This window comes from Vombatus ursinus, unplaced genomic scaffold, assembly GCF_900497805.2.
Source record: "Vombatus ursinus unplaced genomic scaffold, bare-nosed wombat genome assembly UNPS02014784.1, whole genome shotgun sequence".
Classification (NCBI taxonomy): Eukaryota; Metazoa; Chordata; class Mammalia; order Diprotodontia; family Vombatidae; genus Vombatus; species Vombatus ursinus.
In genome coordinates, this window is record NW_020954562.1 from 1,487,804 (window position 1) to 1,506,137 (window position 18,334).

General features: G+C 38.2%; 1 protein-coding gene across 2 annotated transcripts in view; it reads right to left on the reverse strand.

Annotated features, from left to right (window-relative positions):
* Nucleotides 1–18,334, reverse strand: part of RNF150 (ring finger protein 150) — a 337,900-nt gene that overhangs the window by 47,075 nt on the left and 272,491 nt on the right. For both annotated transcript variants that reach the window (XM_027866842.1, XM_027866841.1), the window contains one exon: nt 11,105–11,315. In XM_027866842.1, the coding sequence (XP_027722643.1) occupies nt 11,105–11,315 (211 nt within the window). The remainder of the gene's footprint in view (nt 1–11,104; nt 11,316–18,334) is intronic.

Consider the following 18,334-nt stretch of genomic DNA (forward strand, 5'->3'; position numbering starts at 1 on the left):
TAAATTATCTGCCCTTTATCTTCCCACCCCAATTTCTCTCTCTCTCTCGATTCTGATTCCCCTGCCCTGCTCCTCCCCCCTTAAGTATTAATATTTACGACCAAGAGAACCTCTGCATTTTTAGAAACTCTTTGCTTTTTGGAAGACCATAGCTTTCACTGGGTGGCCTAGAGAAATAACCTGGCAAATGAGGAGGCTCACAGAATCACAAATGTAGAGTTAGAAGGGATTTTACAGATGGATGACACAGGCAAACATTTTGGCCTCAAGACCATTTTACACTTTTAGATTGAGTCCCCTAAAGAGCTTTTACTAATGTGGGTTGTATCTATTTACATTTACCAAAGTTGAAATTAAAACTGATAATTTAAATATTTATTAATTCACTTAAAAATAACAGTAATAAAACTGTTACATGTTAACAGAAATAACATTTTAATGAAAAACAATAATATTTTCCAAAACAAAAAAAGATTAATGAGAGGAATGGCATTTTTTCACCTGTTTTTGCAAATCTCTTTAATGTCTGGCTAAGAAGACAGGTGGATTCTCATATCTGTATCTGCATTCAATCTGTTACAATATGTTATTTTGGTTGAAGTATAGGAAGAAAAATCCAACTATACACAAAAAGGAAGACTATTTTAATATTGTTCAAATAACATACTAGTATTATTATGAAAGTAATTTTGATCTTGTGGACTCCCTGAAAGGGCATCAGGAACTCTTAGAGCTCTTTGAGAACCATTTTGAGAATTGCTCATCTAATCCAAACCCTTCATTTATTAGAGGAGGAAACTGAGCCCCCAAAAGAGAAAGTGACTTGTCCAAGGCCACACAGCAAGTAGAAAAGCTAAAGTTCTAATTAATATCCTCTGACTCTACATTGCCGTGTCAATTCAGTCATGCCCAACTCTTCCTGACACCATTTGGGGTTTTCGTGGCAAAGGTACTGGAGTGGTTTGCCATTTCCTTCTCCATTTTACTTTGAGAAGGAAACTGAGGCAAACAGGGTTAAGTGATTTGCCCAGGGTCATACAGCTAGCAAATATCTAAGGCTGGATTTGAATTCAGGTCTTCCTGACTCTAGGCCCAGCACTCTATCCACTGCACCACCTAGCTATCCTGACTCCAAAGCCAGTGCTTTTCCACTGTCCAATATTGTCTTTCAATTCTGTGTCTCAATTTCTTGATATGTAAAAAAAGCAACATGAATATTTTCCCCTCCTTTGGAAAGTCAAGATGTAATGAGATAAATCTATATGAAAAATGCTGAGATCTTGGAATGAAAAGCACTGTATGAATTCTGGTAATTTTTTGGGGGGGGAAGAGTGGGGGGATGGGACAGCCACATGGGGTATGGAGCAAGGACCTGAAGAAATGCCCAGGAAGTTAACTAAGCCTCTAAGCCTTAAGGATGACACTCAGATTTGTGTAGCTCCTTTAAAAATGGATTGACTTTTACTGCCAAAGGAAACGATCTTTACAAACATTAATAGAGTAAAACACCTTCTGCTTTATAGTTTACTGAGAAGAATTTAGTTTTTATTGTTCATCCTGACAACCAGTTAAACCAGTGTCTTAGTGAAAACTTCTGAGCACAGACTTTTATGAGAAATAAAATCCCAAAGGAAAGTGAAAAATTCTGAAGTGACCTAAAATGAATCTTTGGCTGGTACTCTCCCCACTCTCTTAAGATGTTCATGGGGACACTGCTCACCTACTGCGATAGAGGAGAGGACACTGGGCCAGGATTTTTATTTTGTCATTACCTACAGCTTCTAGGGAGAGAATTCTGACCTTGGGGTCAGATGTTCAGGATAAAATCTCATCCCGACACTTGAGAATTGTGTGATCCTATAAAAGTAACGCAACCTTTCTGTGCCTTGATTTCTTTTCATCTTCGGGATAGGCATAATAATAGCACCTGGATCTCAGGGTTGTTGTGAAGATCAAATGAGATTATATATGTAACGTGTTTTGCAAATTTTAAGGCACAATGTAATCCTGAACTATTATTACTGCTTTTAATCTATAAAATGGGAATGATAATCCTATTTTTACAGGATTGTAAAAATGAGAAAGAAAAAGCTTTATGGAAATTAAAGTCTTCATAGATATGATGTAAAAACCAAACAACTGTACATGTACCACTATAGACTTCCCACTGTATTAAAACAATGCTTTTGTACTATGAATGTCTGCAAATTGATGTTAATTCAAAGCTAAGGTTTTCACTTGAAAAGATGCAAAGCCATTTAGTTATAACTAAAAAATGCACATGAAGGCTTTTAGGGATCTGGGGAAGATGGATTTTTAAACATCCTCCCCTGGACTTCTTCTCCCTATCCCCACCCCCTAGCCCACCAAACAATAACACAAATCAGAGACTTTTACATACTCAATGACCCTGGCCTAGGAGGGATCATAGAAGTGCTGGCCAGCCCCATTCTGAGCACATGGTCTTTACCGGATTGAGCTCACTCCAAAGGAACTCTGCTCCCTGGAGAGCCCCAGACAGAAACCAGGGTCATCCCGGAGGTGAAATAATTGAGTAGATACCAGGTAATTTGCACTGCTTAAAATCGTCCCCCCCCCAATTTTTTTCTTTAGGGGGGAGGAAATCTAGCTATATGCAGAAGAAGCAGAGGAGCATATAATGCTAGGGTAGAACAGGGACTTCAGAGATCCTCTTGACCAATTATCTCATTTTAGAGCCGGTGAAACCCAGGCCAGAGAAATACAGTGTTTTGCCCAAGGTCCTACAAGTGGCAGAAGCAGGGTCAGACCACAAGGTTGTAGACTCCTAAGCTAGGAGTCTATTTCTTCTGCTGTCAAATACTCTACCTAATTAAGCCTCAGTTGAATTTAGTGACCTTCTACTTTATCACCACACTGAATTCTGAATCTCATTTCTGTAACACTTTGGCTCCTGAGGCCCTCTGTTGATAAAGCTTTTTAATTCTTGCAGTGGATAGCAGGCTCACCCATTAGGTATTTTTATCTGTTTCCAACTGCTCCATTGGATTCTGCCTAATGACATACCACAGCAATTTGCTTTTAAGTCAAAATCACCTTGGAGCTTAGTGCGAACATGTTACCTTCTTTGTCCTCAGTTCTGCTTGAATACTGAAAAAAGGCCTAATCTGTTGCATTTATTGCCATGATCTGCTGTTTCAATGCTGCAGTGTATGTGCTGAGGATAAAATACTAGCCAAGGGACAGAAAGGCAGATCTGATGATATCCACCATCTGAGCTCATTCCCGGCACCTCTTCAGTTATTAACAGTTAGCAGATATGTCTTGCCCACTTGGTGTTAGGCAGAATGCCCAACCATCACCACTCAGAACTTTTGAGCAAATTCTACAGCCATATAAAGCTACAACTTAACCAGCTAGCTGAGATGCTTCTCTTTAGGGAAACAAAACACCTTTGGGGTACCATGGTGTGTGAAGCAGGCACAGGACAAGCGCTCCAAGCCACAATAAATCTGTTGTCTGGATTGATTAATTCCTTCATGGGCTGTTTCCACTTTTGTAGATCATCAATATTCCCCAAGCACAGTACCAGAAGTATAAGGCTGATAAACGTAGGCAGTATAGCCCTAAAGGAGTACTCTTGAATTAAAAAAACAGCTCATAACAGAGCAAGGGACATTATCATCAAAAACCAGGTGGATACTGGAAGTTGGCCAGTTGTCATTTTGGTAGCATGATCATCAAAGCATGTGCTTATCTCAGAAATCCTTGCTCAACAGGACAGCTGTTCTGCTGTGCCTATTGTTCCTAGAGAGCTATCCGGCTGAGTAAAAGGGGGATGATGTTGCTCTAGGTACAGGGCATTAAGAGTTACAGAGATCATCATCTGGTATAGATTCTCCCGGATGCCATTTTGGAACAGAATAGTGCATTGTGGTGTCAATATTTCCTGGAGGGGCGCTTACAGGAGGGTTTGTATCTCCAGTGATTGGTGAGGTTCTTTGTTTTCCATGGTGGGATACACCAGCAAATCAAAGTAATCATACTGCCAACTGCAATGTAAATCTTATGGGCACCAGAGGAGCTCATTCTCCTTTGCTGGTCTTAGCCGGAGTACTTGTCCATAGGGAAATGAAGCAATTTTGCCATTTCACTTTTTAAGGCAAGCATGGAGGTGAGTCACAACTTACCCTGATGCTTCTTTATAAAAATCACAATGCTTCATCTACAGGTGTTTATTTCTGGATGCACTTACATATTCTTGCAGAAACAAGAAGCCAAAAGATGGTTGTTATTGCAAATGTAAGAAAATGCATCGGCATAGTGAAAAAAGCCATAAGCAGTCTTTCTGTCTCCTGCTTTGGCTTACAGATTCAAAATCAGGACAAAGCCTGGGTGAAAACCTGGAATTAACTTCCAATTCTCCTACCCCAGTGCTCACAGGATGGCCACAGCATGCCAAGTGGCAGTCGAAGTCTTCACCTACAGGACTTAATGGCTTTTAATAATGTACTCCCTAATTAAGAGCTACAGACTTGAATAAAATTATCAAGTTTTTAGCACAAAACAAACTTTAAGAGTTATATCATTCCTAATTCTAAGAGAAGCTAGTGCCATTAACATTACTACTTTTTAAAACAGTGTTGTAAGCAGTCCTGAAACAGGGATACATTTGAGTTCTCCAAGGATGAGAAGGTAAACAATTCTGGGGTCTTTCCCAGGTAAGAGAAAACAGTCCCTGTGAGGTGTTATTGCCTTTTCTCCCATGTGATCTTTCTTGAGAGCAGAAACATCCTATCTGAGAAGTCTAAGTAACCTAGCCTGGGATCAGCTCTCATCAGTGGCCGTTCCCTCTGATAAGACCCGAAAAGCTCATGCCTGTCCCCTGATTCCTTCTGGCTTCCCACGGATACAGATCAGGGATCCTTGCTCTCTCAGAAACCCATGACACATCTCCTTTGCACTAATGTCAATGACTGACCCAGAAGGAGAGGCACAAACTCCCATAAAGAGTCATTTGAGGAAGGGATCCCATACATAGAGTAGAGTGCTAAAATTCTCTGAGATCAAGGTCTTGCCCTTAGCTCCATAAGATAAGCATAGTCCTCACTCAAACTTTGATAGCAAATTGGGAAAGGAGGGTGCAGCAAGCGAGATCATCAGGTCAGACTTGGACTTTCTACCGGTTGAAATAAACCTAACACAATAGCTTTCTCAGATGGACAGGGGCTAAGAGCCAGCACAGTTTAAGCTGTTCTGCATGCAAGGCTATTCCACTCAGCTCCACAATTGTGCATACACTCAAAAGCTCTTTGGTAGGCCTCTGACGACAACTGCATTTTGGTCAGATATGGTTCCTATGTACAGGTTCATTTGTACCCTGCTGTGGTCGTGTTCTATGGTCTTATGGTTTTTGGGTTAGGAAGCTGCCAATGTTGCAAACCCATAACCACTAACACTCTGGACCTATGGAAATGCTTCAGAAGTTAGATATGAAATGTAAGCCTTTGAATTAAAGATTTTGTAGCATTTTCTGTAATAAGTATGGAATAAACATCCCTAGAGGGCTACTCTGTGATACTGTTGATAGTTGTTATGGCCAGAGTAGAAACCGATCCTCTTCTCAGGCTCAGCTTGTGCTATGTTTCAGTGGTTATTTTCTGACCATGAGTCTAGACTGGGAGAGATAAATTTGGTTCAGCAGCCAACTTATTTTTGAGATGGCTGATTCAATTCCCCAGATTCTTTGAAAAGAGGCTTCACATACAGATCCTGATAACACCTAAGAACTTAGCTCTTTTGAGAAGCTTACTCATGGCTCCAGGGATCAACTGCTTTTAACTTTCTCTCTAAGGAAACAGTCAAATAGAGGAAAAGGAAAAGAAATTCTCCATAATGATATCCTTATTACTTTGTTAAGATAGAGTCGAAATATCTATGGACTTGGAGTTATGAGATCTGAATTCCAATTTCAACTCTGGCCCTGATTCACTGAGTAACTATGGGTAAATCACGTAACTGTAGAGAACTTGCCAACCAACTTATTTTTTAAAAGACATGTATAGAAGATGCAAGCAAGAACAGAGAACATAGAGTGAATACAAAAGTGTGCCTGGTACAGTAAAAATAGTATTAGGATTAATAAAGCTCAAAATAAGTCAAGATTGGCAAGGAGAGTTAGGAAAAGGCTTTTTATTTAAAGGTGTATTGGAGAAAAGGGGAGAATCAAAGAAGGGAAAGGATCATGACTTGAGATGAATGAGACGATGGTAACAGACAACACTGAGAAGGCAGAGTGGCTCAATTTTTATTTTGCCTCTACTCTACTTTGCCACTAAGAATGACCTTTGGACTGGGAAAGACAGGTCAAAACTGGCCAATAAGGAGTTGATATCCAAATGGATCAGTGATCTCATTGATTTAGGAGTTCTTTCCAAAAAATACAGATGGCACCCATCCATGTGTGCCCATTCTATTTCTTCTTGTCCATTTTTTTCACAAAAGAGAGTCTATCCAAGATCTTGGAGGATGTCTTGATTTTCTCCAAATATCATGAATGTACCAGCAGGGCCCTCTGACCATCTGCTTGTCATTCCTTGCTCTTGCCATATGACCACCCCATTCTCTCTTCCTATCATACTGTTCCTTGATGATACCCTTTACTCTTGTTCTTCAGAATTGATCTGTTAAATGTTCTGGCCAGTATACACCTACCATGTGTCTTTCCATTGGCCTGTGGGTGATGTTTTTCTTCGGAGGTAGTGGTATTCTACAACTCACTACCATATAGTAATATAGGTAAAATGTTATTATTGAAAAGATGGGCCTTTCATAGGAAGTTTCAGGTCAGTAAAAGAGTTTTATAGAAGTCCAGACTGCTCTCCAACTCCTTTTCAACTCTGTGTCCAGCTTGTTGTCCATTGCATCTGTTTGCCCCATTATATACATACTGTTGGACAGATTCTATAGTGTGTCTACCCAAATGCACACTGAGACCTGGGCAATACAGATCCTTCATTCCTTTGGTATTTCCTGTGTGGACAGTCTGGTCAAACTCTCTTCAGTGATAACACATGCAGAAGTTAAATGAGGGTACAGTTAGAGAGCTTGATGAGTTCAAGTCACCTGACTCAGATGAACATATCCTTGAATATTGAAAGAATTGACAGATGTGATTGCTGAGTCACTGTCAGTGATCTCTTAAATATCATGGAAAATGAGAAAGATACCACAGATATCACACAGATTGAGAAAGATACCATATGTCAGAAAGACAAATGTTTGATTTTTCAAAAGTGATAATAGAATCAGCAAATTATAGGTTAATGTGTTTGACTTTGATTTAATTGTTGTGACACATTATTAAAGAGATGTTGTGATCTCAAAGGGGTAGCATGATTTTAATAAGAATAAACTATTCTAGATTATTCTTCCTTCCTTCCTTGATGGGGTTATTAAACTAGTAGAAAAGGGAAATGCTATAGACAGAGTTTTCCTGAAGGGTAGCATTATATGTTGGCCTCAGAGCCAGCATGATCTGGAAATCTGGTCCTACCTCTGAAAAATATTGTCTGTGAGACTCTAGCCAAGTCACTTACCCTCTTTCAGGACTCTAAACAATTCTTTAAGAACATAAGAGGAAGAGAAACTTCTGATCTGCACTGGGAAAGTGACTTTCCTCATCTCTGAGTTCCTTATATCAGTGAAATCACACTTCTAGTCCCTATCCCTAGAGTTTACCTAGATTTTAGCAAAATATTTGTTAAGGTATCTCGTGCTAGTCATGTGGAAAAATGGAGGAACATGGGAGAGTTGATAGTGCAATTAGATGTTTTGGGAAGTGGTTGAATTGACAGAACCAAAGAGTGAAAAGACAGAACCCATTCAGTCACTTGGGAATAGTCTGGAAGTTTCTTTGATCCCCCAGTGAAGCAGAACAGATCAGACAAAAACAAATGTACAAAGGAGAGACTGTGTAGGAAATAGAGACTGTTATATTAAGAAGACAATAGCCATATGTTATATACTTCTGATAGTATCTCTAGCAAAAGGTCTTTTGCCTTTCTTTGAATTCCCAGCATTAGAGATAGTGCTTGACACACAATAGGCACTTAATAAATGCTTGCGGGCAGTATGACTGCTCTGCAAACCTCCTAACACTATGCAAATATCAGATATTCTTATTACTATTTTTAGCCCTAGGGGCTCAACAAGTTAGAAGGCAGGATTCGTTTTTGGTAGGATCAGGTCTACAGATAAAAATCAATGAATACCAAGTGGACTGTCATACAAATAAGCCAGAGCTACGTGATCTGGGAAAACTGCAGGAGCTTGGAGGTTATAAAGGATGTAATGTCAGGAACATAAAAGATACATACGAAAGAAAAAAAAGCCTTTTACTCAAATGTCAAGCCTGCAAGAAGTTTACCTTTCTTTTATCCTTTTACTGTTTCTTTTGGGGAGCTGAAAGACAGCAGTTTAAAGCAAGACCTTTCTAGTTATACTCCAAAGGCATTCTGTTTCAGAAGCACCCTACCTTTAAGTGCTTGGGTGACTTTCATATAAATGTGATATACTGCATGGCCATGCTGATGACTAAGAAAGGAAGGAGTTAGGAATATAGCTAAGAGCTGGAGCTGAAGCAGTTCCTGAGGCAAATGAAATGAATGGGACGCAGTCAGTAGTGCAGAAGACAAACCCTCTGGGAGTACAGTCACTTCTGGAGGAGGCATCCTGCTCTCTAGAAAGTCTGAATCCTTTGCCCCATGAGGTTTGGGAGAGAAGGGTGAGGCTGGAGAGAGAGTTGCCAGAGTAATAAAATCTTAGGATTAGTAGCCAGAGGTGGTAGCACCTATCATTTCGGGGAGGAAGCCTTCCCCCATATGCCAGCATCCTGGGACAAAGCACTGTTTGTCTCATGATAGTTATGGTCCTGAGTATGGTACATAGAACTTGAAAAAAAGGTTCTGCTCCTTTCGGAGCTTGAGAAAAAACTTTTAAATTGAATGTGAACTGGGCAGGCAATTATATGTGCTTTGTCTCTATGTTTATTCTCTTTCTGTCTCTCCCTCTCCTCTCCTTCTCTCTCTCTCTCTCTCTCTACTTTTCCTCTCTTATCTCCTCTCTTCTTCTGTCTCTCTCTTCCTCTGCTTCTCTCTCTGCTTCTTTTTCTGTCTCTGTCTCTGTCTGTCGGTCAGTCTGTCTGTCTCTCTCTCTCTCTCTCTCTCTCACACACACACACACACACACTTTCCCCTCTCCTATTCTCCCTGGTTCAATAGAGAAGTAAGCTGAGTATAGCCACATGTTTTGCAACAGAGTATTCGATTGGCTAAGCCTCTCCATTGATTTCATTACATATATTTTTAAACAAGGCAGTAGAATGATTGTTAAAATAAGGTTGATAATACTGATAAGTTTGAAATATTTTTTCATAAGCAAGCATTTGTTACTTGGCTGCCATGTGTAAGGAACTATGCTAGGTACTTTAGAGAAGGCAGAAATATCGAAGGTATGATTTCTGCCCTCTAGGAGTCTATAATCCATTCACCATCGATTGGGAATATTCTATTTAGAATTTCCTTTGATCTTTCAATAAATCAAAATAGACCAGACAGAAACATATGGTCAAAGGAGAGAATCTATAGGAAAAAGACACCTATATTAAGATTCTAACAGCCAAATATATCCCTATATACATAATACTGGCCCCAAATGTCTGCAGTCAATAGATATTGCCTTAATCTGCTCTCTGCCTATCTTTATCCACATTCTGCCTTGATGCCGTCCAGGTTTCCCATTTATGGCAAAATGACATACACACAAAAAATTGCCCTCGTACAGTTTTAAAAACATACACACAAACACACACACACACACACACACACACACACACACACAGCTAAGTCCTGATTCCAATGAATTCTAATGCAGCATTTGAATTTCTACTGCACAGTTCCACTGGGCTTAAATTAATTACTATATTTTATGTAATTATAATTTTGAACAGTATGAATACAAATACATGTGACTGCTTCCTGGGACTGATTATTTGTTCAAATTAGGACTGACCTGTACATGCATATATGCATGCATACATGCATAAACACATCTACATACCTCCACACATATACATATATTATTCTCTAGTATTGAGAATACACATATACTCTAAACACCACACATGTGTATATATGTATATATGCACACATATACATATATAGTCCATACATACATGTATACATGTGCACACACAGAGGTATATATGTACTACACACGCGTATATATAAAACACACACATATATGTGCTATATATATTTATGTATGTAAAATATACATGTGAACATATGGAACATTTACTGGAACATACATAATACAAATAACATAAATATAAAAATATATACATTTATATATTTAAGAAAAGAAGTAACATATTTTGTGTATGTATACATATATATATATATATGACTGTCATGTGATGATGTAATTTTGAATGGAAATGTAAGCTGAAGAGTACAATTAACTAAAGAACATTGGGCCATGTTTTCAATATTAAAATTCTTACTCCTGTCTGAGCCTTGGGCATAAAAGTAATTGACCTTTCTCTGTGAGCTTATCTAAGATCTGATGAGGGCCTGTTCCTCCCCTTGCTTAAGGGAGGCACTGGGATACAGGAGAAAGAATGTTGGCTTTGAAGTCAGAGGACCTGGGTTTAGATGGTGATTATGGAACCTAGTACTTTTGTGATCTTGGGCAAGTCTCTAAACTTCTCTGACCCTCAGTTTCCTCATCAATGGTTGGAATAGATGGCTTCTGTGGGTCCTTCTAGCTCTATAATCCAAGTAATTCTCATTGTACTTTTACCTGTGAAACCCTATGTCAAATGCTTGAGTTTTCTTGGTGACTCAAAACCATGATAGAAATTGGAACTTGAGGGTCTCTAGACTTCAGGCTTTGTCTTCAGAATGGCAATATGCTTCTACATTTTTATGGTCATCATCACCAATTCATGCTATATTTCTTTAATGGTCCCCACACAAGAGGTGATACCTACACAGTAGGAAATGAGCACTCAGAAGGCTTTGTGAATGTTGTGTGTGAGCTTGCAGATGGAGAAGAGACTTACTGTTGGCTGTAAAATTAACCTCCCCCTCCTGGGGAGTGGCATCTGCATCTTGGACTACTTGTAATTCTCCCACAGTTCGGACAGCGGGATCCAAAGTAACAGAACTTTCATTTACGGTTGTGTCACTTGCACCTGTAATCTGATTGGTTGGTGGCCCTCCTATGGATCCTTCAAAGTCCGGTGGGATGTCATCTATGCAGTCTGCATTGGGCTGGTTAAAAAAATAAAGAAAAACACTTGTGAGATTTATTTGCTATTAAAACCAGTGTTCACATAGGAAAGTAAAAGAATCTATTTTAGTATCTAAGACTCTAATTATATAACAGCTCTGAGCCTAGGTTCCTAGATTACAAATATGCTCAACAATGAGCATGTATTAATATGATTTGTTTTCTTCAAATAATAAAAAAAAATTCTTCATGGTTTTCTTTTTCACACCATATAGTTTACTAAATAATGTCTATATGATTTAAGTAAAATAAATATGGAAAGTTTCTTTATTCCTTCAAAATCCTCCATCTGAAATGGAGGGTCAGGTTGTGGGTGTGGCAAGTCTGGCAATGGCCACAGATGAAAACTCCTATAAAACATAACATATAGTTCATTGGTAGGAATGGTATTTTCTTTAAAATGTTTGTTCACAGATGAGATAACATTTGACAGTCAGATCATTATCCCCAAAGACTTATGAATTGTTTTTATCCTACAGACGAAGTATGGAGGGGAAAGGGTAGAGGAAGAGCAGAAAGAAATATGTTTGACTTATACCTAAGAATTACTGATTTAAAAAAGAAATAGATTGAGGTTTGAAAATCTCACATTCCAAAAGAACCTAGAACAAAACTTCTCACTGTCATATATGCAATGATTCATCACTGAAACACTCAAATTAAAATTCACAGAATTTTATGTATTGGAAAAACTATTGGAGGTCATCTCACCCAACCTTCCAACCAATGTAAAAATTTCTATATCAACCGTGATAGAAGGTTTTCTAGTTTCTGCATGAATATGTCCAGTGATGAGTAGCTCACTATTTCCTGAAGCATCTCATTTCATTGATGGACAACTCTAATTTTTATAAAATCTTCCTTAAATTAAGTGAAATCTTCTACCCTGTTACTCTCACTCATCTGTCTCAGCTCTTCCACATGGAGTTAAGACAAAAATGTCATTGCTCTTCTATGTGACAGCATATTAAGTATCTAAGTACAGGAGGCATATCCCTATCCTCTTCCCTTTCCCATCTCCTCCTCCAAATCTTATCTTAAAGAATATGTAACATAAAGAATGGAAATATCCTTATTTTCATTCTGTTCTTACTTGCAGTAGAGAAGGAGATTGCTCTGATATACTTCTCCATTATGCCTTCTGGCATAGATATCTTTGTATACTCCTGTTCAGATTGGAAATCCCAGCCTTTCTGCTGATGGGGTTTGGGTTTGGTGTTGCAGTCCAAGGAAAGAGTCCCCCATCACGATCGGCTTACAAGACCGTCCTTTCCCTTAAATTACTAAGGCTTGTCATTTTTAGCAGCTTGTATGCTCTATATGTGGCAAGATGAATGAGAAAAATAATAAAGGGGGGAATGGAGGGTAGGAGAGATGTGACTACTACTGATAAATGGTCATTCTCCAAATTGACCTCTGAGTGATGTGAAGATAAGGAGGTTAGAGACTGCTCATATGGGCAGTGTTCAGGAAGAGAAACCAGAATTAAAGGCAAAAATGAAATTTTTATTTAAACTTCATTAAAATGCAAATCTAATGAAAGATCAAAAATTATACAGTCCAATAGTGACAAAGCACTGAGGGAAAAGCCACTTTGATATATTACTGGTGAGACTAGTACAAAAGATTTGAAAAGCAATCTGCAATATGAAAAGAGTTGAAAAATTAATCATATCACTGGACCCAGAGTTTTTGTTGCTAGGATCCTATACCCACAACATAAAAAAGGGAAAATAAGGCCTATTTACACAAAATATTCATAGTTTCTCTATTTATAATAGTAAAAAAAAATTGGAAACAATCTCTATGCTGAAGAACTGGAGAATGGATGAATAAATTGTGATTTATTAAATGTAATAGAATATTAGGTGAAAAAAAATCAATAAATTTAACACATACAAGGAAGTGTGGAAAGAGAAATCAGGGGTGGTTCAGAGTGAAAGCAGTAGAACCAGAATGGTATTATATTCTGATTATGATGACAAATTAAAACAAAGAACTTTTTTTTTTAAGTAGGAAGAAACACAAGATCAAAGACCTTAAGAAGGGCTGGAGGGGAGGTAAAACAAACAAACAAAAATTGCTCATTTATTATTTGTTGATTGTTTTGATTCTGCCTTGTTAAAGGCTAGAGGCCTTGGGGAGGACCACCTCCCATCTTTGCCTTCTTGTTTTTTTATGTTCATTTGTCTTTTTTCTTGATGAGAGGTAAGTCTAATATTTTAAAGTGGAAGTGTGTTGTTGCTATGCACAGATGGAATACATAGCAGTGTTCTACCAAGTGTTCAGTGAACACTACATTTATAGAAAAAAAAAATTTGGAAGAAAAGTCCACATAAGGCAGATGCTTTTCTTTTCTAGAGAAGTGCCTGCATTTGTCCCCTCAGGTGAATCTATTTCAACATAATAAAAAAAATTTCTAATAAAATTTAATATGCTATCTCAAAATGCATTAGTGAGAAGCAGTGTATTAGAGTTAAATGAGTTTTGGACTTGTAGTTCAAGGGTTATTTATTTTTTCAAATTATGTATAAAAACAATTCTTAACATTCCTTTAAAAAATTTGTGTTTCAAATATTCTCCCTCCACCCTCTTCCCCCCTCATTGGGAAGGCAAGCAATTTGATGTAGGTTATAAAGACGCAGTCATGCAAACCATATTTCCACATTAGTCATATCGTGAAAGAAAACACAGACCAAAGAATAAAATCCAAGAAAAATAAAGAGAGTTTAAGAAAAAAGTATGTTTCAATATGCATTCACATTCTACCACTATTTCTCTGGATGTGGATAGCATTTTCCATCACAAGTCCTTCTGAATTGTCTTAGATCACTGTATTGCTGAGAATAGCTAAGTCATTTACAGTTGATGACTTTAAAATATTGCTGTTACTATGTAAAATGTTGTCCCGATTCTGCTCATTTCACTTTGCATCAGTTCATGTAAGTCTTTCCAGGTTTTTCTGAGGATGTTCTGTAGGTCATTTCTTATAGTATAATAATATTCCATCACAATCATATACTGCAATTTGTTCAGCCATTCCCCAATTGATGGGCATCCTCCCAATTTCTAATTCTTCGCCACTACTAAAACAGCTACTCTAAATATTTTTATACGTATAAATCCTTTTCCTTTTTCTTTCTGATTTCTTTGGGATACAGACCTAGTAGTGGTATTGCTGGGTGAAAGGGTATGCATGGCTTTATAGCTCTCTGACATAGTTCAAATTGCTTTACAGAATGGTTGAATCAGTTCACAACTCCAGTGTCTCAATTTTCCCACACCCCTTCCAACATTTGTCATTTTCTTTTTCTGTCTTATTAGCTAATCTGATAGGTATGGGGTGGTACAATACCACGTGATCTTGAACAAGTCTCCTACCTTCCCTGGGCTTCAGTTACCTTATCTGTAAAATAAGGGGATGGACCTAGATGCCCTCTGAGGTCTCTTCCAGCTCTAGATCTATAAGATTTATAAAATGAAGGGGTTAATGAGGTGATTTTCCAGTCTCTTTCAGCTCTAAGTCTATGATTCTTATTTTCCGGTTCATTTTTGTTTTTATGGCAAAGGGAATTTCTCTGATGTTGGTTGGAGGGCTAGTGTAGTAGTGGTAGCCACACTGGAGCCTCACCAAGCTACTCTGGGTAGGAATAACAGTTGTTTCATTGTATTAAACTCTACCACAAATGATACTGTAAATTATGAGAGCAGCAGCTTGCCTTCAATTTATTAGTTCACAGAGATAGTTGTGGAACTTCTTATCTTTGGATGCATCAACCTGAAGAGGAGCAAAGGAAGGTTTTTAAGAGATGTGAAAAGCTGAATTTCTGTAAGCAGGAACAGACAGAATTTTAGTTCAGATATAAGGAAGAATTCCCTGATAGGGAGGCCTGGAAGTTACTCAGAAAGGGAGTGGATGCTGAAGAATAAAAAGAGTCTATGGGAGAAGGAGGAAAATGTGGGACTCAATGGTCTCTGAGGGCTCTTTGATCTCTACAGATTCTGTGATTATGGCGGAGCCTCATCTGCTTGTGATAGTTTAGGTGTGGTTCTACCTACTGGCAGGATTAGATCATTTTTAAGAGTTCCTTCCTTCCTTCCTTCCTTCCTTCCTTCCTTCTTTCCTTCCTTTCTTCCTTCCTTTCTTCCACTCACTCATTCAGTGCCTAGATTATATCACCTCAAGAATATATCATTCATTCATTCAGTTTCTATATTATAATGCCTTAAGAATACTTCATTCATTCATTTCCTTGATTAGCTCATCTCTTAAGAGCCCTTTTCAATTATTTATTCATTAATTCATTGATCATTTACTACATGTCAAGCAGTGGGATACAAACAGAAACAAAACAATACCCATTGTTCTCAAGGACCTTACTAGGGGGAAAAAACCCAAGTGTACATATGAGTAAATGCACAGTAATTTCTGGGGTAGAGAGCACTAGCAATGGGGGGGGGGGAAATCATGGAAAAGCCCTAAGTCAAGTCTTGAAGGAAGCTGTAGATTCTTAGAGGTGAGGGTAAACTGTGAATACATGCCAGCCATGGGGGACTGCCCACATAAAGGCATGGAGATGGGAGATAGATTATCATCTATAGGGAACAGCAAAGAAGTCAGTATAGTTAGAATGCAGAGTAAATAAAGGGAGATATTTATAAAAAGTCTTGAAACATAGGTATTGGTTGTTTTTGTTCAGTCATTTCAGTTGTGTCCAACTCTTCCTGACCCCATTTGGGTTTTGTTTTGTTTTGCAAAGATACTGGAATAGTTTGCCATTTCCTTCTTCAGCTCATTTTACAGATATGAGCAAACTGAGGAAAACAGGGTGAAGTGACTTACCCAGGGTCATATAGCTAGTAAGTGTCTTGAGGCCAGATTTGAACTCAGGAAGATGAGTCTTCTTGACTCCAGACCTGGCACTCTATCCACTGCACCACTTAGCTATCCTACTAAAAGGTAAGTAGGTTGCAGTTCAATTGTTAAAGGCTTTAAATGACAGTGAAGTTTGTTTTTTAATCATAGGGGTAAAAGGGAGCCACTGGGGATATTTCAGGACAGGAGTAACATGAAGAAAAGAAGGCTTTAAGAATGTTTATTTGATAGGACCAATTTTTATTTGCAGCTTGGGTTTTTGTATGAAATTACGTTGTTATTGTGGAATAAACTGCCACCTTCAGGTATATACACTGGTAGTCTAGACTGACTTACTTTGGTCTGATCATTGATTGGTTAAAAAGTAAATGGAATTGCTGTTTTAATACTGATATTTGGATGAGGGTTGGAAGTTTTATAAGCTAAAATAGTTGAAATAGACACATTTCAAATTTTAAAACCTGCATTTGGCCTGTCACACTCTTGCTGTGGAGTAAATCTGCCTTGTGCTCTAGTCATCCAAAATATGTGTGACCAAGCTGTCAGTTCAAAGCACAGAACTAACCTGTATGTTCACTTAAAAAAATAAAAAACAAAAAACAAAAACAAAAAAAGAATGTTTATTTGGCAATTGTGTAGAGGATGGATTGATGAGGGGAAAGATTTGAGTCAAGTAGAAGACTATCATAACATTCCATGAAAGAGCTGATAAGGCTTGATTTATGGAAATGGTTGCATGAGTGGGGTAGAAAGGGATTAATTTGAAGAATATTATGGAGGTAGAATTTGATAAACTTTGCACCTGATTGACATCTAAGATGAAGAGGCAAGGTTGGCTTTAAGGGTGTGAATGTAGCAAGGGTGACTGCAAGGATGGTAGTGCCCTCAAAAGAAGGAGAGAAGGAAGTGAGGGAAGGGATGAACTTTTTATAGGGTGGGGAAGGTAATGAATTCTGTTTTGGACCCATTTATGATTTCATACCTCCAAATACTGGAGAAAATTCAGAAATAACCTGGATCATTTTTCAGTACCCCTCAAAATGGATGCTTTGAGAAAGCACAGCAGTTACCCAGCATGGTTTGTAAGCAGCAGAAATTAGAGATGCTTCATTTTTCAGAGGCTGTTCTGTTTTCAATTGTGTATATTGATAGTACTTTTTGGTTAACTGTTCTGCTAGAAAAGGTGAGGGACATCACTTATTCCAGTATAATTCTGGTGTCACTTTTCTAGAATAATGGCACTTGGTCATTATTCAGTCAATTCTGAATAAAGTTTAGTTCAAATTTGGCAAATACACTGAATCAGGGCTAAGATCTCTGAGCCTTGCTTCCTTCAGCCATCATACTTGCAAGTTTCAGAAATAACCTCAAATGAAACTATTTTAAAGAATGAATAAGAAACTCTTATCTTATTTTCACATACACTTTACAGAGGTCTCTGGAAGTCTACAGGATGGGCAGAGAAAATGCTAATTAGACCAAGAAGCTAAATATTAGAGACTTTGGTGTTTCTGGTCATATTCTGATGGGAGAGTTATAGAACTATTTTTGTTATGACTGATGATGGTAGCAATGAAAATAACTCCCATTTCTATGGTACTTAAAAGTTCTTGTTACGCACCTTCTTCCCAACTTGTGGATAGAGACAATGCAAGAAGTTTTGAAAACATAAATTACTGGCAAGAGAAACCATTCCAATGGATCACATCCAGTGGATCTTCAATCTGGAAGGGAACTCTGAGCCCAGCTGGTCTGAGACACACCTGAACAAGAATCTCCTCCATGTATCCCTGATGAGTGAACTCTAGTGATTAAAGGGGAACCCACTACTTCCCATGGCCAACTTTACTCAATAATAAATTTTTCATGATATGAAGTGTAAATTTGTCTCTTTATACCTCCGAGCTATTGCTCCTAGTCCTGACCTCAATCCAAGCAGAACAAGTGTAGTCCCGTTACCATGCGATGACTCTTTAAATACTTGAAGAAAGCTACTATGCTATCAAACAAATGTCTTCATTAGTTTTGAAGTACTGCAAAGATTTGGAGCCGAAATATCTCTCACATCTTCTCTCTCTCTCTCTCTCTCTTTCTCACTCTCTCTCTCTCCCCCTCCCTCCTTCT